Source organism: Panthera pardus, unplaced genomic scaffold (genome assembly GCF_024362965.1).
Source record: "Panthera pardus isolate Hobbes unplaced genomic scaffold, ASM2436296v1 HiC_scaffold_12, whole genome shotgun sequence".
Taxonomy (NCBI): domain Eukaryota; kingdom Metazoa; phylum Chordata; class Mammalia; order Carnivora; family Felidae; genus Panthera; species Panthera pardus.
The window spans coordinates 91,717,788-91,742,809 of record NW_026526677.1 but is presented as its reverse complement, the minus strand read 5'-3'; the positions used below and the strand labels follow the sequence as shown (position 1 = coordinate 91,742,809).

General features: G+C 50.4%; 1 protein-coding gene across 6 annotated transcripts in view; it reads right to left on the bottom strand.

The window, feature by feature from the left end:
- Window positions 1–25,022, bottom strand: part of KIRREL3 (kirre like nephrin family adhesion molecule 3) — a 551,439-nt gene that overhangs the window by 101,331 nt on the left and 425,086 nt on the right. For all 6 annotated transcript variants that reach the window (XM_019421382.2, XM_019421381.2, XM_019421383.2 and 3 more), the window contains one exon: window positions 24,556–24,633. In XM_019421382.2, the coding sequence (XP_019276927.1) occupies window positions 24,556–24,633 (78 nt within the window). The remainder of the gene's footprint in view (window positions 1–24,555; window positions 24,634–25,022) is intronic.

The following is a 25,022-nucleotide window of genomic DNA, read 5'->3' as shown; positions in this document are numbered from 1 at the left end:
GGCTGCGGGCACACTTTCCTGTCGGCTGTCCCAGGAAGGGAGGGGCCCTGCAGAGCCCCCGAGGTGACTGTGGGCAGCCTGCACCCTCCCTGCATGCCCAGGCTGCTGTGGACTTTTCAGGCCAAGAGGGCACCTTCCCAACACTCCAGCTGGGCCTTTAGGACACTGAACTTGGGAGGGACGTGCTTCTCCCTACTGGGCTCAAGAGGAGAAGCGCCAGCCTCAAGGTCCTGCAGTGGTTCAGTGGGGATTAGAGCCTGGCTCTGAAGGCTCCCAGCATGGAGACCTCCCTCCACCTGCTCAGCAGGTGGGAAGCAAGAGTCTGGAGGCCAGGTGGGGCCTTCTCTTCAAACTGCAGGAAGCAGGAGTGGTAGCTGGTTGGGAAGGTTTCAGAGGAGGGCGGGCTCTGATGCCCCATCCTGACGAGCCATGTGTGCCCCCCACGTGGCGGGTTCTGAGTCAGGACGGCTGCAGCGAGGCAGGCGCTGGTGACTGGCAGGCGGGAGGAGGTATGGGGGCGACACAGCGGCGGCAGGTGGCAGGAGGGCTTTCAGCTCTTCTGTGCTGAAAAGGACAGGTGCAGGTGCAGCTGGCCCGGGGAGGTGGCATCAGAAAGGCCCTGGAGGGCTCTGGTCCTGGGGCAGAGCGCCCCCGCCCCCACCACAGCACAGCTCAGAGACCTCCCCTCCTGCCTCCCTGCCTGCCCCGTCCTCCCGCCAGCTGTTTCCTTCTGCTCTCTGCTCAGGAGCCTCACAGGTCAGCTTCTCCCTCCTCACGACTTGCCCACACTGCTTTCTTCAAAGCCCCCCACCACCACCCAGATTCCCATCTCTCCTCCCACCTTCATCTCCATCAGCCCACGAGGCTCCCTGAAGGGGCCACCCCTTCCCAGCCCTGACCTCACCTTAGACTCTTTTGGGGGACTTGCGGCACACATTAGCACGGAATGAACCATCACCATCTGGCTCTGGGAGGTCCCCAGTGTCTTCTAGTAAAATATTTAAAGTGCTGAAGACCCCATGATTCTCTATGAGCTCATACACCTCTGGCCCTTGACCTGAAATCACCTCTCAATTCCTAATTATTTCTTGCGGAGGGAAGAGGCGTTTTGAATGGAAGACAGGCTGTGAGGGCCAAATTACTGAGAGTGAGAGTTTTTTATAGCAGTGCCTCTGGGGGCCTGGGTGCTGTGGTGTGTGCAGGCACACATGTGTGCATGCACATGTGCGTGTGTGTGTGTGTGTGTGTGTGTGTGTGTGTGTGTGTGTAACAAGTAGGAAGAGGGCCCAGTGGACCCATGTACATGGTGGTCAGGGTCCTTAATGTCAGGATCAGGTCACCCACCCTTGCCACCCATAACTGTCAATCCCAGATCCTTGGGGGATACCTTCTGGTACTCTAAGTGTCCTGTGTTTGGTGAATACCTCTATGGGCGTATGTGTTATTGCCTCTCCCCTAGTCACTGATCTGGTATTCGGGGGTTCCATGGCGGTGGTGAGAGGGAATACGCACAGGGTCAGCGTGGGCTGGTGCAAACAACATGAGGTTTGGGGTTAGTGTAACCAAAGAGAGAAAGCCTCAGTGCACACTGCACTGATATGGGAAGCAGGGTTGCTGATGTCCCCATGTCCCTGACATCCCTTTTTTTTCAGTCTGTGCTCAGCGGTCAGACCAGAGGCAGTCCAGAGATGGCATGAGGGGCTCACTCTCCCCGTCTCCTCTCTTGGACTGGGGCACTTTGGTCAAGACTTTGCTCCAGCAGCAGACGGAAGGGAGGTGACCACTGTCCTTAGGGTCAATCCCAGCTTGACCTGGGTAGGAGCTAGGCCACCTGGAACGATTGCCCGGTTTCTAAGGAGCCCAGTGCTCTGCAAACACATGCACACAGCCACCCTCATCCTGCTCCTTCAGAGTGGGAGAAAACTGGCAGACGAGCAGGGTCCTGAGAGGCTGAGTGGTGCCCTGGGGATGCCTAGTGGCCCAGGAACAGGTGGAGGGAGTAAGGTCTCCAGTGCCCCGGGGAAGCAGCCACCACCACCCCGTGCCTGAGCGTGGGGCAGCCCAGTGAAATCCTGCCTGCTTCAAATCTCAGGACATTCTGCAAAAACTTACTGCGAGTGTGTGGATGGCCACATTTGCCACAAGTCACGAGGCTACAAGGCAGAAAGTGCTCAGTCTCCTCGCGAGGTCACATAAAGTTCTTTGGGGTTGAGAAAGGCCTACTGCAAGCACGAGGGCTGGAGGGAGGAAACCTAGAGGCTTCCTGGAGGAGGAATCATGATAATAGGGAATTCAGTGGAGGACAGGTGTCATTCTGGGTTAGGAGAAACGTGCAAGGAAAAGCATGAGTGATGAGTAACTTCAGGGACCTGCTTTGAGTACCTGCCAGGGCCTGGGTCTCGGATAGTGGAAAGAACACAGGGACAGGCAAGTCAGGGAAGGAACTCTGGCCCCGTCACTAGCAATATGATCTGGGCCCCATTCCTCACCCACTCCCAGCCTCAGTTTCCTCATCTGGAAAATGGAAGTGACATGCCTACTTTGCAAAGCTGCCATGAGGAGAGGACTCATGTGTAAATGATCCTGGCACACTCAGGTGTTTCATAAAGGGCTGTTCTTCTTTGCCTCACCATCCACGAGCCCAGGACTGTCAAAAATGGAGCCACACAGCACCTGGAGTGAAGGATCCCAGAGCTGGGAAGGGAGGCTCTGCAAATCTGAAGTTGGACTGATTAGAATCTGCTTCTTCCCATGAGTCATGCAGGTGAGAGAGAGCATTTGGGGCCTCCTGTAGCTCTGTCATTGCCATGGTCCCAGCCAACGTCAGTCTCATGGAGCTGCCTGGTCAGCCATGCAGAAAAGGCTCAAATGTTGCCGTCTGCTCTGCTATTAGTGACCAATTGGGGAAGGCTTTAATCATACTTGTACTGGGGATATTTATCGCCAGCTTTCTCCTAGCCTGGAGGATGCAAATTGCCTCATAGGAGATGAAAGGAAACCGCCCTCATCCCCAGAAGCCAGCAGAAATCTTCTTCCTTGAAGAGGAGGAAGGAGTCAGCTCAGAGGCCCCTAGCTGGTACCGAAATAATGCCAGGCAGAGTGGGAAGGGGCCAGGGCAAGATAGATCACATCTGGAAGCCCAAGTCTTGGACTTCTGCTGTTTTCCTGCTGCTCAGCACAGGACCAGCTCCTGATGCAGAAGAATGAATTCTGGGAAGTTTCCAGAATGCCTTGTCATGTCCTACTCCCGGGAGAGGACTGGGGGTGATGGGGTTATGTCTGAGCCCACTGACTAATTAAGTTGGTTGTTAGGGAGAGTGGAATGGTACCTTTGATGGTGCCGGCCACAGGCAGGGGCAGGTCCCCGTGTCTCCAAGGCCTCTGGCTGGGTGCGGGGATGCAGAGTGGGGACTGACGTATTTTCTGTGACAAGGAGCTTAGAGCCCGGGGGAGACAAACAGGTGCACAAGGGACCGGAATAACCGACGTTACACAGTCAGTGCCAAAAGTGAGGTGTAAAGAAAGTCCCGAGGAAGGAACGTTGTTCCTTCTGAGGGAAGGAGGGAACGAGTCACAGAAGGCTTGGCTTCTGAAGTGGCCTCGAAGGGTAAATGAGATGAGGGCAAGAAGGAAATGTTTCCTGGGATCGGAAACAGCATGAATAGAGCATGGAGGTCAGAATGGGCTTGGGGATGGGGTGCCTGGGTGGCTCAGTCTGTTAAGCCTCTGACTCTTGGCTTTGGCTCAGGTCATGATCTCTCGGTTCATGAGTTCAAGCCCTGCGTTGGGCTCTGCGCTAAGGGCATGGAGCCTGCTTGAGATTCTCTCTCTTTCTCTTTCCCTCTGCCCCCCTCCCACTCATGCTCATGCTCTCTCTCTCGAAAGAAAGAAAGAGAAAGAAAACGTGCTCAGAGAATAAGAGCTGAGGCTGCATGGTTTTGTCTTGATCTCTGGCTCCGCCATTGCAAAGTGTCTCTGGGCACGTTCCTCAGGCCCTCTGAACCCGAGTTTCCCCATTGGGATAGTAACCAGTGCTTGCTGGGTTGTTTGTGAGAATTAAACAGGACGATATGTGTGAAGAGCCCAGAGCCCTGCACGCCTTCCACAGCAGAGCCGCTTCCATCACTATGAACCTGTAGGATGGGTGCATGGCACGTGGGCATGTCAGGTGTTCAGCAGGACGCATGTCTAGGGAATCATGGTAGGTCTGACTGTGTAGGCCCTCCAATGCATGCTAAGAAGTTGGCACTTGATGCGAAATCATCAAAGGGTTCTGACCCACATGCTCAGATCTGAGTTTTGGGAAGATCACAGCGGTGACAGTGAGTAGGGTGGATGAAGGAGGATAATCTGAAGATGGGAAGCCTGATCAGAAAGATTATGCTGTCAACAGAGCTCAGGCTAAAGCTGCGTCCGTGGAAAGAAGCAAGTGGATTTAGGAGTCACTTGGATGACAGCGGATGAGAGACAGGGGGGCATAAAGGCGCCCCTCCCCCTGGCCTGTAGGACAGGTGGGAAGGGGGAACAGATGACTTACTTGTGGAACCATTTCTGTATCAGGAGGGGAAGCGTGTTGGGGGGCAGTGAGTTCAGCTGTAAATATGTTGATGGAGAAGGGCCCCGAATCATCAGGAGAAGGTGTCCTGGGTATAATTGGGTCCGTGGGTCCGGGGGAAGCTGGTGTGAATAACTCAACGCTTACTGAGCACTTACATGGTTCAGGCAGTAGGGACACGGTTCTACAATGGGTCCTCACCTTTTGGTGTTGACCTGGGAGTTCATCTCCAGATACGGAGAGTTATGAATGTTGACGTGGCTGTCTAAGAGGGACACGGTTACTCCAGGCTGGGTGTCTTGGGCACAGCTGGCTCGGGTGGTACAGTTAGCTCCTATCAGCTTTGCATAGGTTTAGAGCCCTGTCGGGACGGCAAGAGGTCACCCAACCCTATCTTCCTTTGGATTCCCTGGAAATACCAACAGGGAAGCCGGAAGAACAAGGCAGGGGTGGAAGGGGCGGGGGGACATCTCTCTATTGTGTCTTCTAGACCTCTCTGCTGAGAGAGGGACTTGAAAACACTTTCACCCTCAACATTATCATTTGCAGCCACTAGTAGCTTGATTTGGACACATGGGTGAGGAGAAGCTTGCCAATATCACACACGTTCCAGAAACTGCCTGGATTTTTATTTGGGCTTGCACAGGACAGCCAGACTGCTCTTCCCAGAGCTGGATGTGGGGCAGAAATTTGGAGGCCACGCTTTCCTGCCCTCGCTCCTTGTCTGAGCTGGGGCAGCCCGGTTTGCCTGCGATTCTCCCGGTCTCACACACCTCTCGTCAGGATGCACAATCCGCCAAGGTTGTCCTGGACAGCATGGGTCTTTAATGAAGAGCAATGGGGCTGGCCGAGGCAGGGTGACTCCAAAGTCACTATAAATCCTTCGCCTACTGATTATCAGCCCGTGGCCCGGGCCAGAGCCTGCACTGTCCTCATTAGTGGCAGGGAGAGATAATCCTCAATCCATTCAGCCAAGTTCTGGATGCCAAGAAGACGCTGATAAGTGCTGCTGGAAATACTGGTGCATCGGTACCCGTGAAGGAGCCCATCCATCCCTGCCTGCGGTCAGCCCAGAGTCTGACCGAGATGGGAAGGGCAGAGTTGTGTGGGCTTTGGTGGTGACGGTGGGGGGAGGGTATACACTATAGAGGGGAGACGCTCCAGGAAGCCCATGAAAGCTGGAGGCCTGGATGCTGTCTCAGGCTTGCTGCAGGCTGACCATGGGGCCCAGGCTAAGCCCCTTTCTTTCTCTGAGCCTCAGGCACTTAAGTGTTCAGGAGTATGTGCTCTCTACACCATTGTTAGGGGAGGGGAGGAGCAGCATGAGAGAAAAGAGGTGATGCTGAAAAGCAGGACAGAGCTAGGTCGTTAGGTTGGAAGCAAGCGTAGGCCTTGGGCCTTGGGCAGACTGAGCTCGTATGGTTACCCTCTTAAGGCATATCAGTGTGGGAACTACTGGGAGAAAGGGCTGTGGACTGACTGACCCCAAGGTGTCCAGCATCTCTGTTGCCTTTTATTTTTTAATTTGTTCAAAAATTTTAAAAAACGTTTATTTTTGAGAGACAGAGAGAGACATAGAGTGTGAGTAGGGAGGAGCAGACACACACACACACACACACACACACACACACACACAGAATCCAAAGCAGGCTCCAGGCTCTGAGCTGTCAGCACAGAACCTGACGCGGGGCTCGAATTCACGAACTGTGAGATCATGACCTGAGCCGAAGTCAGGCGCTCAACCGACTGAGCCACCCAGGTGCCCTATGTTTTTAAAATATTTTTAAAGTTTACTTATTATTGAGAGACAGAGAGTGAGCAGGGGAGGGGCAGAGAGCGAGGGAGAGAGTCCCAAGCAGGCTTTGTGCTTTGAGTGCAAAGGCCGATGTGGGGTTTGAACTCATGAACCGTAAGGTCATGACCTGAGCTGAAATTAAGAGTCTACGCTTAACCAACTGAGCCACCCAGGCACCTCTCTCTGTTCCCTTTTAGAAGAGATACTGTGAAGACACAGGAAAGCTGTCCTCTTGGTGAGCACCCAGGCTCAGAAGGCACCATCGGGTGCTGCCTGTGCTGCTTCTTAGCTGTGTGCCCTCGGGCCTGATACTTCCCGTCTCTAAGACTCCCCACGTGTAAAATGTAGGATTTAGACTCAATGTATTAGGTCCCTCCCTTTCAGCCGGAAGGAAGGCTCTTTGTTCTGGTTTATCCAAAGTCTTATTTTTGAATGGGGAGGACCCACAGCTGAAGAAGAATAAAACCGAGGCACGTGGAAGTAAAAGCAAATCTCCCAAGGACACTTGGTCTGTTTGAGGAAGATCCGTGTCCTTAAACCTCATTTTTCCCCCTTGTTTTTTTTTTTTAAACAAACATCTTAAAACAACCATTTTATCCTGGTATAGACCTTGCCAGTGGGAAATTGTTCTAAAAGTCTCCTATGCCTAAGAATCACCTGGGGAATTTGCTGAAAATGCAGTTTCCTGGGTTCCAAGCCAGAAATGCAGGGACAGCAGATCTGAGCTAGGCCAAGGAGTCTGCATTTTGCCCCCCTTCCTGGGTAATCCTGCCGCAGGTGGGTTTTGGTGAATATTTGGGAGGCACTGTTCAATGCAAACAGCGCAGGGTCAGGGGAACGGGGTTCTTTCTGGTTTTGGCTGTCATTGTATTGCCTTGATCTGGCTGCTGTTTCTCTCTGGGCGCACCAGGGTTTCCTTCACGGCTCGGTGAGGGCATTGGATGAAGCCAGTGGTTTTCACACTTTTTTTTTCAGTGCATGGTATCCTTTGCCAGTGGGATCTCATATGGAGCGCCCGTGTGTGAGGTGGGCGGAGGCAGGCTGGGTGAAGCGGGGGGTCTGAGTCCAGCCCCTTGGTTCCCTTGCAGTGGACCCCAAGGTCCCTCTGTGACGTGCTCAAGGAATCAGAAGGTCCTGTGCAGTTCTGATGGTCTCCAGGTGTCGCATGTAGTGCAACATGGCTGTCTGCCACCGACAGGTACAAAAGCCAGGGTGCACTGTGTGGATAATGCAGTCTGGTCTTGGAAGTATGAGCTACGTTTTACATTTTTTTTAAAGCGGGCGTCACACCCAGTACCGGAGTCCAATGTGGGGCTCGAACTCAGGATCCCGAGATCAAGAGTCGGATGCTTACCTAAGGATGAGCTACTTTTATGCCACTTTGCATTGGCAACCACAACTCGGACCCGGTGTTTATAGAGAAATCTTCTCATGGCTTCCGGTGTCATTCCCAACAGGGAGTAAATCGCAATGTCCTGAATTTCTCCCGTCTTGGAGCCCAAATACAATCAGCTCTTAATTATCTTCGTTAATGGAGAGGAGCAAGGGTGTGAATACTCCAAAAATGATGGACATTAATCCTAAGTAACATTCATTTTCAACTTTGGGATGCGTTTTGGTATTCATGTTTGAATATGGATGTGTTTGATGTTCTGGGAAGTTTTAATACTCAACAAAACAAAACAAAACCCAGGGACGCAGCTCCCTCCCACCGCCTGCTCAGCTGGGTGCAGAACATCACCTCTGGTTCTGGCTCTCAGCTAGAGTCCGGCCATACTCCATCCTCCCCCGGGTCGCTGTGTTTAGGGCTCAACACCTTCCCTAGAAGGGGGTGGGGATATTAACTGATTTTGCCTTTAAAGGACTTTCATTCCCTTTGGGACTCATGCAAATAAGAGCAAAATAAGAAGCTGTGAAATGTTAACAGAGGACTTCGTTGAGCAATCTTGGTGATAGCATTTGCCAGGAGTGGGGACAATTTGCCAACAGATAATTGAGAGCTGACTCTATATGTGTCCTAATTAAAAAAGTGATTCTTGTTCTCGCTGCTCTGGGATTCTGGGTGTCCTCTTCTGGTTGGTTTGGGATATTAACCACGGCTAACTCTTGTGTATACTTTCTACTTCACAAAGAACTTCACATGTGTGATTTTACTCAATCTGCCCTCATGACCTCCTGTGGAGAAGGTTCCAATGTCCGTCCCTCCGTCCTGATGGAGAGACTTGAATGCCAAGGCTCACAGCACGGCTGGCCCCATGTTCCACAGCAAGTGTATGCCTCCCAACCCAGCCTGTGTCCATCTCACTTGGCCTCTTCAGTCACTACCTAACTGTGACCCTGGCAAGGGCTCGGATCATTTGTTTCAACCCTGAAAATGTGTCCGCAAACAACACGCGAAACAAAACAAATGTGCAACGGTTGCGCCAGTCTTTGATTGTTTCAATGGAAATGCTGGTCAAGGAGAGGTTTTGTGCTGTGATCACCTTGAGAGGAGGGACAGAGTCTGTGCACGCTGCTGGGGGCACCCAGGCTGGGCTGAGGGCTCTGCTTAGTGCCTAGCAGGCTTAGTCTGGGTCTCTGAGCCCATCTCAGAAGATGAGCTGGTGGCCAGAAGGATGGAACCGGCTCCTTGGAGGGGTAACCCCAGCTCCAGCCTGGCCGTTTTCACATCCACAGTCCTCAGAGATAGGGAGAATCTCTTCTATTGTATGGATTAGGAAACAGAAGCTCGGAGAGGTTAAGTAACCTGTCCAAGGTCACAGCTTGTGCTGGAGCCGGCTCTGGGCCTTTGTTTACTCGATAGTTCCCCGTAAGCACAGAGAGCGCTTGAGCTGTGTAGTTAGTTTCCTCTTCAGAAAGCAGAGACTGGCTGTACTCTGTCCTCCAGCTGCCCCCAGCTGTGCTCCAAAAACAGACAGGAACCTGACAGGACATCTGCTTCTTGCCTCGGGCACAGGCTTTGCCCCACCTGCAGACCACAATCAGCCAGAGAAACCTCTGATACTCCCGGGCACCCCTGGGGCTGAGATCAGGTCCACGAGCAATAATTCAGGGCAAGAGTCGTCCACAGCTAGGCAGAGGCACGGGCATTTTTGATCCTACCCTGCTGCATCCCCATTCAGAAGCTTTTTTGCAGAGGCCCACCCCCTACACTAGCTTTCTTGCTGAGTCCTGGGCTGGGTGAATAATGACTTCCATTCCCTGCACAGCTGGGGGCTCTGGCCTTTGCGACACCGTAGTGCTGAGCCTCTTATCTGTTCTGAGACCGCCCAAGGAGGACCAGCTGCTGCCCGGAGAGGCCCTTCTGCTGGGGCATGGGATCAGGGGCAGCGAATGGGAGTTTTTTCCCAGGCCCCATTCCCGCCTGCCCCCAGGACATCCCTATTTTCCAGCCAGGAGTGCAGCAGCTCCTCTAATAGAAGAGTTACTCCCGGCTGCGCTAGAGGGAACAGAGGCGCTCTCAAGCCTCTTCCCCTAAATGCAACAATATTTGGTAACACTTGGCGTCTTGGGGAGAGAATTCATGTCCGTAATTAGTTACTGTATATCACCGTTAGTACTCTGCTCAGGATTTACTGGGCAAATACCATTTAACTACACAATAACTACAGGTCCTTGCTGCTTATTGGGTAATTTACTAAGGCTGGGGGAATGGGGCAGGAGGGACTCTGAATAGGAGGCATTGTAACCCCTTGAATCAAACTTTATGAGTTTGGGTTTGGCAGGGAGGTGGCTGCCGGTAGCCAGCTCTCATTGCTTTGTTTTGCAGAGTTGGCTGGCAGACTGCTTCCTTCCCTTTATTTATTGCAGGAGAGGTCTGGGACTGGGGTCTGAGGCTGCCCAGAGCTACGGAGGGCCTTTTGGTAGAGAGGGTCTTTGGCTGAGCACAAAGGAACCCAGCAAGAACCTAGGCTTGGTGTCCTGGGGGCTCCATCCATCCTTCCATTTACTCCCTCGTGGGGCCTCTTTTTGTATCTGGGCCAGTGGGTGGGGAGTACACACGGGGAACTGCCCTTGGCTGGCACTATCATGATAATCCTAAACCCTCTCTTCTCTCTCAAGTGCCACATTGGTTGGGAAGCAGCCATACCCGGACACTTGGCTGGAATTCCCAGCCTTAATCTGCTTGAGCAAAGTCTGTCTTTGTTTGGCCACGCACTGTCTAAACTCCCCTAACCTATTTAGACCACGGAGAGGGGAAGAGACGCAATAATGAAAAACTCAACGTGCAACATTGCCTTACGCAATCTAATAAATTACTCGGTACCCGGCTGCCAGCTCAGACTAAGCCCGATATTGCCTGCAGTAATTATTTGGATCAAATGCAGTTTATCTGCTTCATATTTGTGCTTCTGTGCTCAGTGGTAACTTATAAATGTCATTGTGGTGTTTATTTGTTATAATGAAACTTAATGGCGTTGGAAGCCAGGAGCAGAGCGGGTGGGGCGGCAGGTTTAAAACAATCTCTTCATCTCTGGAGAAAGAATGAGGCAAGATAACATGGAACTGCCCCGGAGGGAGGAGATTTGCAGAGATGGTTGTGTCCTCGTGCTGCGCGGTGGGCAGAGAGGGCCAGGGAGGATCTGACTAGGTTTAATCCCGGCACTGCCCCATCTGATGTCTTTCCTCCATCTTCTAAGGGTGTTTCACGGGTAGGAGGTGTTTCATGTTCACACCACCCAATGGGTCGCCCAGATAAGACATACAGGCTGTCCAGGGGCTTGAGAGGCTAAAGTCCTATTGGATGGGGATGGAAATGAACACCCCAGGGTGACTGTACTATGGAGGACAGACCATCAGACAGAGGCTGGGAGAAGAGAGTGGGGACAGAAAACAAAGGGAGGGTATCCTGGGGAGCCAAAAGAGGGCACCGCGAGGCTTTCCCCTTTGGGTGAGGAAGCAGCACTGGCGATAAGAAGCACAAAGCATGGACAGAACAGGGAAGAGCTGGCCAGAGGTGGAGGCAGGGCGCCTCACTGACTCTGCAGAAGCAGTATGGACGAGGACGGGCCATTTAATGTCGAATAAAGGGCTTTGGCTTCATACAGCTCTGGACTCTGCCATTGACTAGCTATCCAGCTTTGGGCAAGTTATTTATCCTTCCAGAGTTTCGTTTCCTTATGTGGAAAATGGGAGCAGTAACAGATACCTCTCAGACGGCTGTGACGGTAAGTGAGGTGATGTGTATAAAATGATGAACACGGTGTATGGCACACAGCAAATGATAAGTAAGTGGCCGTGGCGGTGAGTGGCGCATAGTAGGTGTTCAATAAATGTCTGCCGAGTGAATAAATGAATAATAACACTTCCCACCTGTGTGCATTATAAAGCCCTCTTCCAAACGGCTGGGCTTGGATTGAGACCTCACAGACACGCAAGGCTGATCTTATCATCCCCATTTTATAGTGTGAACCTGGAGGAGAATGGTTATGGTAACTTGTTCAAGGCTACTCAGCTGGTACATGGGTGGGCATTGGCTCTTCTGCGTCCCAGAGCAGGATTATCTCTGCCAGTCACGGGGGACAGCTCCCCATCTATGCTGAAGGACTGAGCTCTTTCTTCCTGACCAACTGCCCTGCTCCCTGGAGCCCAGTCACACGGCCTGCACTGACCTCCCCAGTTGAACCTGGTTGCAGAGGTTAAGTTGGGGCCTTTCCGTTCATTCTTTCTTAATACTACATTTAGTGTTTACTCATGAAATATTCATTTTCTCCCCTCAACGACATGCTCATACAAGGCTCCTAACATCATAAATATGGATGAAAATTATTGCCATTGTTATTTCTCCCACTAGCCAGCTCCCTCCCCCCACACACTCCCTGTTTTGATCTCAGCAAAATGGGACTGAATTGAGGGTTTTAGCCTGGAACACTCGTAGTAATGCCTTGCATCTTGTGGTGATTTATGCTTTCTCAAAGAACCTGTATGAGCATCACGCGTATGCCCATTTTGCAGATGAGAAAGCCTAGGTCAAGAGAGATCAAGGTCAAGGCCACACACCTAGTCAGGAACCAAACTTATTTTTAAAAACATTTATTTGTTTACTGTTTGACTTGTGATGAAATGTTCTCTGGGAAACTGAATGTGTTTGTTTCATGTAAAGAAATAGGAGCACAATCTTATTTGTATTGTACTTTACAATGTGCTATTTTTCTGGTCCTCACAAGGCAGGCTTGAGTTTTGCCTATCTGACAAAACTCACACAAGTTGGCGGCAGATCTGGGCCTTAAACCATCATTTCCCAAAATGGATTCCAAGGAACATTAGTCCTAAAACACGCTCTAAGGAAAACCGTTTTGTAGTCAAACAAGTTTGGGAAACTCTGCGAACCATATACCCCTTTCAGTGGTTCCCTGTGCCCTTTGGCATATTAAAATCTCTGATGCGTTCTGTAGGATGGACCTGTTTAGTGGGGGCTGACCCAGCTTCTCCCCGCTTTGCCCCGCCTTGCCCCGCCCCCGCTTATTTAACCATGGAGCCTGGTTTTCATGGAAAACCTATTACCATGCTATGGAAACGCTGCTCCAGGGAAATGTGTATGTCTGGTCCCTCTTCCTCTTTCTGAAGGCATGGGCTTTAGAGCAGGGCTGGGAGAGGAAAGGCTGAGGACAGGGTGGAAAGCATGCTTGTGCGGCCACCATAACTGAGGTACCCCCTCCCCATGCTTTCTCTCCTCCTTCCTACACCCCTAAGACAGTGAATTCCAGATAATTCATTCAGTGTTAGGTGTAGTCAGTCCAGCCTATATCTGAGGCAGGGTTAGAGAGGCGCCCTGATGGCTGATGGGGGGTCTCCATGGGCAGCGTAATGCGGGGAGATATGGGAGACAGTGGTCAGTGGCCATGAGGGAGAAGTCTACACGGGTCCACGAAGGCGCTCGGTCATGGTGATGGAGGGAGTCACCCCACCCTCATCTCCCAAATACACAAAGCTACCTGAGGCAGAGCGGAGATAAGAAGACCAGGGTCTGAGTCTTAGCTTCACCAGGTAATAGCTGGATGCCTTTGGGTAGATGACTTAATCTTTCTGAGCCTCTGTTTATGCTCAAAATGGAGATAATATACCTACTTTGTGATGTGATGAGGATTACACGATGTAAGTGTAAGTGCCTCCCTGTGTCTTTGTAGATTAGCTCCCCACCCTTCTCTTGATTTCTCAGGGTCCCCCAGTATTACTCAAATCAGAACCAATGGCTTGCCCCACCTCTCTGCTCTAAGAACATATCGCCCACATACTTCCATAGCTCTCCCATCACCCTGCCTTCTGCTATCTTATTATATGCCTGTCTCCCCACTGGACTCAAAATTCTCCGAGAGCTGCAGCCAACTGTGTCAGTGGCCCGCCTCCCTCGCCGTATTCCTGACTCTTGACCACTTTAGTGCCCGAAGGCTAACTGCTAATCCCCAGTATCGGCAACCTGAGGTCTCTCTTAAGCCACAGGACACTCGGCCTCACGGAGGGCAGGCCAGAAGTGCCAGGGAATTTATAAACCCACCCCAACAGGTCACAACCAGTTACTGACAGGAGCTGGCAGATCCATTCCTCACTCTTTGGGTGGTCCAAATTTGAGGTGTCAATGCCACCTCCCTTCTCTGGCATTCCCACTGGGGGTGGACTCCAGCCACCCAGTCTAGTAGCCGGCTTGATGAGACCGCCTGTGTTGGATGCCCTCCCTTTCCCGTGTCGATTCCCTGTCATCCTTCTGGCACTCTCTGGACCTCCCAGATGGACCATTATAGGCAAGACCTTGCTCAGGGCCTGTTGCTGGCTGAACCTGAGCTAAGATGAGGCATCCTCTCTCTGTCATTCATCTCCATGTCTCCCACAGCACTCGGCACACAGCAGGTGCCTGATAAATCTTCTCTGAATCAGACAGAAACGAGCCAGAGGAATAGATGGGGGAAGAATGTAGTCCAGGGGGCAGGCCAGGGGGCGGGGCCCAAGGATCCCATTGCAGAATGGCTCCTCCCCTCCTCTCTTCCTTGAGGTCAGACTCCCCCCTCCTCTGTACCTGCTCCGGTCAAAGCTCTGGGTGCAGAGTCCCCCAGCGTCCAGCCAACGTCCTTCCTCAGGAAGAGGAGAACAGCTTGGTATAGTGTTTGAGATTCGTTCATGAATAATGGTTGAGAAGTGCTGTTCTTTAGTATGAAGAATAGTGGTTATTCCTGGCACATTTGACTTGGAGGTGGGGAGTATTACATTGCTCTATTTATCCCACACTCTGTACGCAGTTACTGAAACTGTCGCCGTGTCCTATATTCCATAGGCCATTATGTGTATTTCAAACCATTATATAAATGGACTTGATTTGGTACTTCTGAATGTCATTAAACTCCTCCTATACCAGTAACAACACAGTTTCCATAGAAACTAATACATTTGAGAAGGAAAGGCACAGGGAAGAAAGCAGATGGAACAGGGGGGAAAAAATGCGTCCGTCCGATTATTATTTCCAGAACGCAGGACCCAGGGACGTGACATGGCCACTCCACGGAGATGGGGCAAGCTCCTTCAGGTTTTTATTGACTCTCCTTTGATAAGAGCCGTGGATAATTCATCTCAGCCTGAACCTGCTCATTCCAGCACACAGCTCTAAAAACTTTATGGCACCGCAGGCCATTAAGCACGCTCATTTATTCAGACTCTTTCACCCTAGGGAGAGGGGTGGAGGGAGGGTCTTGGCATTCAGGGATGAAGCTTTTGGAGCTCACTGAGGATGGAGGGAAGGGAGGCAGAGAGAAGGAAGGAAGCCCCCTCAAGACACAGTGGGCAGAGGGTGAGACCCCAGGATTTTGCCAGTGGCTGTCACCTAAGTCACTTGGTTCCATGGCCATCAGTGCAGTTAGATGGTAAACTGTAAATGTTCGGGGGTTGAAGGGGTTGAAGCCCTTTGTGAGAGCCTGGCCGAGGAGGTGCCCATGGCCTTGGTAGACAGCAAGTTTTCCCTCTCTGGAGGGATGCAAACTGAGGTTGCAATGGCCTCACAAAAAAAGTATGAGCGCGCTCCTGGGCAGAACTCACTTGGCCTAGAGTTTGACTGGATTCCCTTTATCTCCTCCTGTGCATAGCTGGTTACAGCAATTGTGCCATTGTATGTTAATTGTTGTGATATCCTTGGAGGCAGGAACTGTGTCATTACACACCGAGGGCCTACCTAGCACAGGGCGAGGCACTGGTGACTAAGGGAGCGCACAGCACCACAGCATTCACAAGTGTTCCTGTGCATTGGTACTTGGCGGGGATACCGACCATCAGAAGGGGGTGTGGACTGGGTGATCTTTGGTCCCTTCTGGCCTTGAGCACCTCGGATGATACGGTTCTAAACCTGCTCTGACGATGCCTGGGATTAGAATCTAGATTCTTCTGACTCCCCAGCTACAGTGCTTAGCCATCAAGCATACTAACCACAACGCTGAAAGGAAAAACGAAAACAAAACAACCGCAGTAGCAGCTTGGTATGAAATATATGCGGTCTCCCCCAAGGGGCGGGCAAAGTTCCTGAGGACGGGGCTGTGTCCAGCCTCTCTGAGGTTCCTAAGCCAGGCACAGTGCTGGGCTCACAGGAGGCGATGGCTCTACTCTCTCTGTGTCATGTCCACATCAAAGAACCTACTCCCCTTCCTTTTCTCTTTGCATCTCGTCTCTTTCAAAACACAGCCTCAACCCATATTTTGTGGGCAGACTTCCCTGATGGGCCCACCCAACCCTGTGACTCCCCAACTTCCAAGACTCAGCATGGTAAAGAGACAGGAGGACCCCACCTAGGATCAGAAGCCTGGGTTCAAGTCTTGGCTCTATCGCTTGCAGGCTGAGATACTCAGGGCAAGTCACATGACTTTCCTGAGTCTCAGTTTCCTCTTCCTCACGTGATCTGTAATGTTTCTTCTAGGGGTCCCTGATTCTCAGATCACCCAGTCCCAGCATCTTGGGAGCCACCGACCAGGGGCAGAGAAGGTTACTTCCCTCGCTCTTCTTTCAATGTCTACGCTGTACAAACATTATGCTAGGGTCCTGGGATGTAGTGGAGACCCAACGGAACTTACAGATTAAGGGAAGGGTATGGAAGACAAGTATTAGTTAAATAATGGCAGTAAGAACTTATATGTACAGACTGAGCTAAAAAGGACCAGTAGAGACAAAGGCCCTGTGGCAGACGGGCCATTCCTGTTTGAGGAGCTGAAAGAGGCTGATGTGTCTGGGGTACAGTGTTAAGGGGACAAAGATGAGGACTGGATCATTTATAGCCTTGTAAAATATGCTGAAGATTTTGATATTTTTTCTAAAAGCAATGCAAAGCCATTCACATGTTTTCAAGAGGACTGTAACATCAGATTTGCATTTTGAAATATTGCTCTGGCTGAAGTGTGGAAAATGAATTGAGGGGGAAGGTGGGGGCATGATGGGTGCAAGGAATCTGCTGGGAGGGCGCTTCAGTAGTCCAGCGAGGAACAGTGGTGATGGGGACAAGGGCAGTGGCCGTGAGGTGAACACAGGTGGTTGGACTCAAGAGACATTTGGGAGGTGACATTTCTAGGTCTTGCTGAGAACTGGATGTGGTTGAGGGAAAAGGAAGTTAAGAACATTTTTTTTTAACATTTATTTATTTTTGAGAGAGAGAGAGAGAGAGAGGAGCAGAGAGCGAGAGGGAGACACAGAACCTGAAGCAGGCTCCAGGCTCCAAGCTGTCAGCACAGAGCCTGACGTAGGGCTCCAACCCACAAACCACAAGATCATGACCTGAGCTGAAGTCGGAGGCTTAACCGACTAAGCCACCCAGGTGCCCCAAGGAAAAGGAAGTTTAGAAAGGAGCTGGGCAGGGTCTGTGGCCAAGGACCACCTTAGATAAGCATGTTTCCCAGTAGGAATGGTGGCTGGAGGCATGGGACCCAGAAAAGTCTCTGGAATTCTCCATCAGGTCACGGAAGGAGAACGGCAATGGCAGGTCTCTTGTTCCAAAATGCCAAGTGAATTAAATAACAATCATAAAGTGCCCTGGAAATCTGCGTCTTGCCATAAATAATAAACAGGAACGTTATACAAATAACCAGCTTTGCAGCCCCAGTGGAAGAAAACACATCAGTAAGAAAAATGAAATAAGAAAAAATGCACCCCAAAGCCCCAACGAACAAAATGACAGTATTAGCCAACATCCTGGGGGCTCTTGCAGGCAGTGAAAGAATAGTCTCTGGAAGTTGTGGGGCCTCAGCATAAGCTAGCCTGCCGTGGCTGCACCAGTCAGAGTGGCAAGGGTTCAGAGGTCATCAGACCCGGTCTCCACTGGATCAGGTCCCTGGGCCAGGGTCCTGCTGCCCCTCTGCTCTGAAAAAAAAGTGCAGACTATCCTGTAGGCCTGCTTGACTGCCTCATTGCCACCCAGGGGACAGCTGACATGGGCCTGAATTCACTCTCAGAGAACAGACAGGAAAAAGAAACACAGGTCTGCCTTCTGAGGCTGCTGAGCAAAGCCAGCCGGTCAATACCCTGGTCCTGGTTCCTTTGGTGACCAGAGCATTTAAAATTAGGGGGTGAGTGGTGAGAATAGGGTGTGCGCAGCATGCTGGGAGCCAAGATAGATTTTTTTTGAATCATCGCATTTCAAAGGCTTAGAGATGATCATATCCAGCATTATTCACTTTCATACAGGAGAAGGTTGTTCAGGGACTTGCCCAAGGTCACACAGCTGGCTCCGTATGTTTAGGTGCTCCTTCTACTACACTGATGGGGGCACCTCTTTTTCTTACCAACTCTGTTAAGGGAGAGACAGGAAACAGGGGGCATTTTAGGCAAATTTCTGTGGACTGGGGAACAGGGGTGCGGAAAGAAAGGATAGACTCCATGCCGGCACAGATAGTTCAGAGAGCTGCTGAAGACGCCTAGGTTCCCATCCTCCCGGAGTTCCCACCCCTGCGCATGGGTGAGAGGTGAGGACGGGCAGAGGGCATCGTGGTGGAGGTGTGTTTACGTTGAGTCTGGACTAGGAGGACGGCGCAGCCCAGGAGCTGCAGGGCATGCATGAGCCTGTAGGGGGCCTCCATTTGTGGTACCGGCTTTCTCCTTCCCGGGGGTTCGAGCCCCTCCCCAGGGGCCCAGAGGTCTCCAGTGAACAGAAGCTGCCTTTGCTAATCACTTGCATTTGTTTCTTCCTAGAAAGATGAAAACGACAGCGCTAGGAGGCATTTCTGCTTTCCCTTCACTGAGCTGGGAGAAGCAATCGGTCACTGCGGAAAGTCCTGGAAAACCCCCGCCCAGCCAGCTGTGCGCCGCAGAGGGTGCGCCTGTGGGGAGGAGGCAGGGCCTCCCGCGCAGGCGCACCTTGGCCTCAGAAAACTGGCAGGAAGGAAGGCCAGGATTTTGCTGTCTCCTTTCTTCTCCATTAAACATCCTCTTCCTCATTTCCCCTTCTCAAGAGTCCTAGGGGCTAAAAGAATTTTCTGGTTCCTTAGAAATGATCTTCCCTGGTCTACGTGTCTCAGTCCAGGCCTTTCCTGATTTCCTCCCACACCACCTGGAGACTTCTGTGTTCTGCCCCCCTTCCCCCAGCCCCTCCCACTTTCTCTGTATCTTCAGCTGCCCTGAAAACCAAACCAAGTTAAAGCGTTAGGGGGTTCCCTTCTGTTCATGGCCCGAGCCTCCTCTTTTGGAATTCCAAGAGCACTGGACTGGATGTCAGGAGACCTGGAATGTGGTCCTGGCTCTTCCGGCAACTTCCCATTGAGCCTAGGCAAGCCACTCAACGATCCTGGGCCTCCCTGAGTTGGTGGTCGCCCTATAACTCTAGGGTTGTTGAAGTTCTAACACAGAGGAATACCAAGCTTTTCAAGAGGCAGGCAGCGCCCGTCAGCAGATGCCATGTGAAAGCTTTCTATCCTGCCTATGAATAGTGTCAACCCTGGGTAGGCAATGTGCATTGACAAGGTGAGTGGTTCTGGCTGGGATCTCCAGGAAAACTGGAGAGAGCCAGTTTTGAGAAGAGCCAGGAAAAGGGAAGGGAATACAGGGTGTGTGTGTGTGTGGGGGGGGGGGGGGGTGTGGGATAAGGAAACAGTGGGAACAGTTCCCTTTGCAGATTTGGTGGGCATATCTGTCTAGAGATGCCCCGAGGATGTGGCCCAGCAGTAGATGGGGAGAGGATGGAGAGCTGGTGCAGAGAGGAGGGAGACCACCTGTGGGGGCCTCCCCTCGGCTGACCTGCCTGGACCCTGGCCTCCAGTAAGGGGCTATTGTACCAGAATAGGAGGAGGGCTGAGAAGTAAGACTTAGGACACTCATTTTGTGGAAAGCTCCATGTCAATTTGCTCTGCCTGGTGGCTCTTTCTCAAGACCCACCTTACACCTGTGGATGACTTCGTGTATCCCTCTGTTGTCAGTCAGGGCACTGATTAATTACTTACATTAAAATTGATGGACTACTCCTTATGTGTGAGACACTGGGCAAAGGCCCACGGGTAGGCGAGGAACATCTTTGCCTAACTCTTAGATGGGACAGACAGCCTAATCAATAATCCCCAATTTGAGTAAGTGCCACAAAATAAATAAGCCGGTTGCCACAATGGAGCATAATGGTGGGGGAAGAGGGGCATCTAATTTAGGTAAGGCAGTCAGGAAGGATTTCTTTATGAAGGTGACAGTAACATGGGGAGGTACCTGTGTGTTTGAACTGTGAGCTCCTTGAGGGCAGGGATGATGTCTTATTTCCTGTGAAAGCTCCAGTGCTTATAACAGTGTCTGGCATTTATTATGCCAATTGGTATTATTTTTATGGTAGGTGTTCAATGAACTTTTGATGAATAAATAAATGATCTCCTTCGAGCAGTTCCTATTTAAAGCACCATGTACTTAATCACATGAAGACAATTATGTCAAACACACCTGATATTCTTACGCCTAATCTGTCTTTATTTCCTCCTCTCTCGTCTGCCCTTCACTGAATTTTGTTTGTGTCTCCATGTGATGCCTCAGATGTGTTGAGTCCAAACAGGAAAGAACACACACACCCCTCCCCCCCAAACACATTACCCACCAAATGCTGCAGATTCTACCCGAGAAGCTATTAAGCGCTCCCAAATAGAGCAAACCTCTCATTGACTATCACATGCCTCCTTAAACGATCTTTGAATAGTGTTTTCGTTTTATTGCTTTGTGTAGTTTAACAGGACCAATTGCGATTACTCTAGCTGATGATAAACCCCAGATCTATAAAACTCCTGTTCATTCATTATTTTTTCTCTTGCTCCTTCTCAAGCTATTATTATTATTATTTTTTTAGACTGTAGCAAGGAGTAGGGGGAGGGAAGAGGAAGGAGATAAAAAGATACCAAATTAACAAGGAGACAGATGAAATAGGAGACCACTTCTCTTCCGGTGACAGACACCCTATTAGATACTGCTAAAACAGAACAAATATGCTTTAATACGGAACAAGTAGGTCTTTTATATTTATTCTAAATTGGAAATATTATGATCACCACCTTATCTTTAATGGAAGAAGCAGCTAATTGTTCCAATATCTCACTAATTCCAGCATCTGGGAGAAAATTATTTTTTACCATTTTACCAATTGTTCAATTTATACCTAGGTGTATAGTGCGGTGTGGACAGCGATTTCTGTTTCTTGATCTATGTCATGGCTGCGATTCCAGTTCAATTATTAATATGTGGAAGTTATAATTATTTTGAGTATTGGTACAAGATAATTATAAACCATAAAACAGCTCCCCATGCTTGCTGATGCCTTTTCTTATCCGCAGACGTGCTGGAGTTTGGGCATGCGCGTTTTAGAGACAGAGGAGAACATGCATAATGTGGCACTTGGGGTAGCAAGACTGGCTGCAGTGGGGAGCAGAGGAGACTTCGCCTCCCCCGCAGTTCCTTTCTCTTCTCCTTCCGTGCCTCCCACCCTCCAGAGCCAAAGCCAGTCCATAGCCTGCACCTCCCCACTGTCTCACCCTCCTCCCATCTGGTCTATTTGTTGTTGAGACGTGGAACTCATCATATGCGGTGGCTTAGCTTGATTGCCACCCCTTTGTCTCCTTGTTTACCCAGCAGCAGCAGCAGCAGCAGCAGCAGCAGCAGCAGCTACTGTGTGTGTGGCTGTGTGTATGTGCACGAATGTCTGTGTTGGGGAAGTTGGGAGGGGTGAGAACGACAGGCAAAGGGGGAGGCAGGGTAGGGAGTTAGCTGCTCTGTTACCCATTGGCTAATGCCTCTATTCCCTCCCTCTTTCTGAATAACTTGCTTTATTCCCAATTAATCTTCACTAGGGGGAGGGTTTTGGCAGGGGTAAGGTACCTGGGATTGCTCATTCTTAACCAAGTCGACCACAGCCAGGGGAAAAAGCATAACACATTTGGGTGGATTGCATGTGTTTGGAGAAGGGGCTCAGAGAGAAGAGGCACTGTTTTGGTATCTTCCCATTTTGACAAGAAAAAAAACTCTTTAAAATGCCATCTTCAGGGCACCTGGGTGGCTCAGCTGGTTAAGCGTCCAACTCTTGATTTTGACTCAGGTCACAATCTCACAGTTTGTGGGTTCGAACCCCGCATCAGGCTCTGCCCTGACAGTGCGGAGCCTGCTTGGGATTCTCTCTCTCCCTTTCTGTCTGCCCCTCCCCTGCTCGTGCCCTGTCTTTTTCTCTCAAAATAAAGAAACATAAAAAATTTTTAAAAATGCCATCTTAGTTTAGTTTTTGCAGACAGCAAAACTAACTGTCCTCAGAAATAATCAGATCCTAGTCTTGGTTCCAAGTCCTCCTGTAGTCCCCCGTCTGAATCCCTTCCTTCCCTTTTTAATTAAACAGTATCTAATGTCTACTTAATATTAAATTTTTTCTACCATTTTTTATTTTTATTTTTTTTAATATGAAATTTATTGTCAAATTGGTTTCCATACAACACCCAGTGCTCATCCCAACAGGTGCCCTCCTCAGTGCCCATCACTCACCCACCCCTCCCTCCCACCCCCCATCAACCCTCAGTTTATTCTGTTTTTAAGAGTCTCTTATGGTCTGGCTCTCTCCCTCTCTAACTTTTTTTTTTTTTCCTTCCCCTCTCCCATGGTCTTCTGTTAAGTTTCTCAGGATCCACATAAGAGTGAAAACATATGGTATCTGTCTTTCTCTGTATGACTTATTTCACTTAGCATAACACTCTCCAGTTCCATCCTACCATTTTTTAAATCCCTGGTTCAGAGTATTATCATTATACCTTTCTGCTATGGCAGATGCATTCAGAACCTTTGCTACATAATGAATTGTGTGTTCCCCCTGCCATTTCTGTGTTAAAGCCCCTAACCTCCAATGTGACCATATATTTGGAGATAGGGTCTTTACAAAAATAATTAAGGTTAAGCAAGTCATAAGGGTGGAGCCCTGATTGGACAGGATTAGTGTTCTTATACCAGAGATCCAGTTCTCTCTCTCTCTCTCTGTGCCCCAGTGAGGGTACAGTGAGAAGTGGCCATCTGAAAGCCAGCCAGAGAGCTCTCACCAGAACCTCCCCCTGCTGCCACCTTGATCTTGGACTTTCAGCCTCCAGAACTGTGAAGAAATAAGTTTCTGTGGTTAAAGCCATCTAGTCTGCAGTATATTGTTATGGCAGCCTGGGCTGACGAATATACCCCTCCCTTAGCCACTGATGAAAGGTTGTAGGGGGTGTTCATCAGCCTTGTGGCATGATTCTTTTGCCCCAGGATCTGGAGTCACTAGCCTTCTGCTGGGGTCAAACACTTGGAACTTGAGGTTTCTAATCCAGCCTAGCTCTTGACTTTCTGGCTTCCCCAATCCCTGCGAACCTCATTTTCAGCTTCTCTAATGAGCATTGCCAGCAAGAGAATGTGTCTATTCAGCACTACGGACAGAGGCACCCTGTCAATTCCCACAAATTAGAAGTTACTGGCTAGCACTCTCACAAAGGTGGTATTGGGGAGGGAGGAGGTGGGCTGAGCGAGAGACAAATCAGGGAGGAAGACCACCTGGCAGGATGCGGACAATGCAGCCCCTAACCCTGGCTATGCTCAGCCATGGGGCTCCTACAAACGACAAGTGCCTTCTTGATGCTGCTGCCTTCTTACACAGGCTGCACAACGCAGGAGGGGATTCTCCTTGTACTCAGTTGTGCTGGCATAACTCTTGTCAGATTGTCTCCGTGATGGGTGCTGGTAACAAACCTACAGCTGGCAAGGTATCAGGACTGGGGAGACCATGGTGGTGTGGGTGTCACGGACCGTGGGCTGGGAGAAGAGCCAGCAAAGGAGCATGGGAAGAGGGCCTCAGAAGTTTGGTATAACTTTGGGGGTAGAGATGGCACAGGTGAGCTGCCTCCTCCATGCCTGGGATGTGAATGAGGCTCCAGGGGCTCTGGGCCTTGGGAGGGGAGGGGCCCAGCTCATGGCAAGCTGGCTGGTGGGGAGCCAAGGCTTCATTTGTCTGACTTTAATGAATAAATGGCATCCCCAGCCATTGTTTATCTACTTTTGAATCCTGACAAACAGTCTGTGGCATCTGATGGAGAGGGTTATTAGCTGCACGGAGACAGATGGCTGGGGATGAGGGGATTGGCTCTTTATTATAGCAGGCCCACAAGTGACAGCCCCCCTTTTACTTCCCAGCCTCCACATCAATGTCAATACCTTCCTAGAGCCTTCTGTGACCCAGTGAAGCCTCAGAGGAAAGACCCAGAGCAAAAGGAAGGCAGAACAGCCCATGAGTAAGAGGGAGAGATAGGGCCAGTGGAGTTGGAAAAGACAGCAGATTTCCAATTGTAAGTTCTATGAAAATAAAAGCTCTGCCTTATTCTTTACTATTTTCCCAAGCGCCCTGTAAGGTGCTGTTTATTCAATAGGCATTCAAAAAATGTGAATGATTGAAGAGAAAGGTAGAGAAGTCTGGATTAAAAAAGATAATAGAAGCAGATTTAATTGTGCTGGGTGAGTGGTTGGGGAACAAAGGTAGGAAGGAGAGAGGAAGACAAGTAGAGGGCACAAAGGGAGTAGGGAAGATAGCAGAAGGAAACGTGCTTACCAATCAGCATGCTGTGTTTTAGGCATTAGCTACTCTTCCCCACATTACTATATAAATAGCTTCATGGAAATCCAACCGCTCTGCCCACTGTCCCAGGTTCTTCTTCCTGCTACCATAGCAGCAGGGCAGCTGCAGGGAGGATTTCACCCTCCACCTTACCCCCAAGAGTGTGGGCAGGTTCTCACTGACCTTCATTCATTCTCCGAAACTTGTCCTTGGCCATGTAGCCCAGCACCAGACAGCATCCTCTCTTCTGGAGGCCCAGCTCTGGAAGAAAAGCACAGGTGAGTGAGCTTAGAATGGATCAGGTGTCATTGAAGGCCCCTTTACAGGGGCTATGAAGCTGCTGCCTTTATAAACAGGGCTACTTATTTAACATTTATGTAGCACTTGCTATGGTCCAGGCATCATTCTAAGCCAATAACTCCTCATTTGATCTGCACGATAACTCTGTGAGGTGCGTACCATTATCTCCATTTTATAACATCCCCGTTTACAGATGTATTGAGTAAGCAGTCTTAAATGGAAGAGACAGCTGGTGGCAAAACCAGGAGTTTGAATCTAGGCGGTATGGCTCCAGAGTCCACGCTCGGAACGACCACTCACAGGTTAATGAGGCTCTCTATACAGGCTGGGGGCCTATACCCAGATCACGC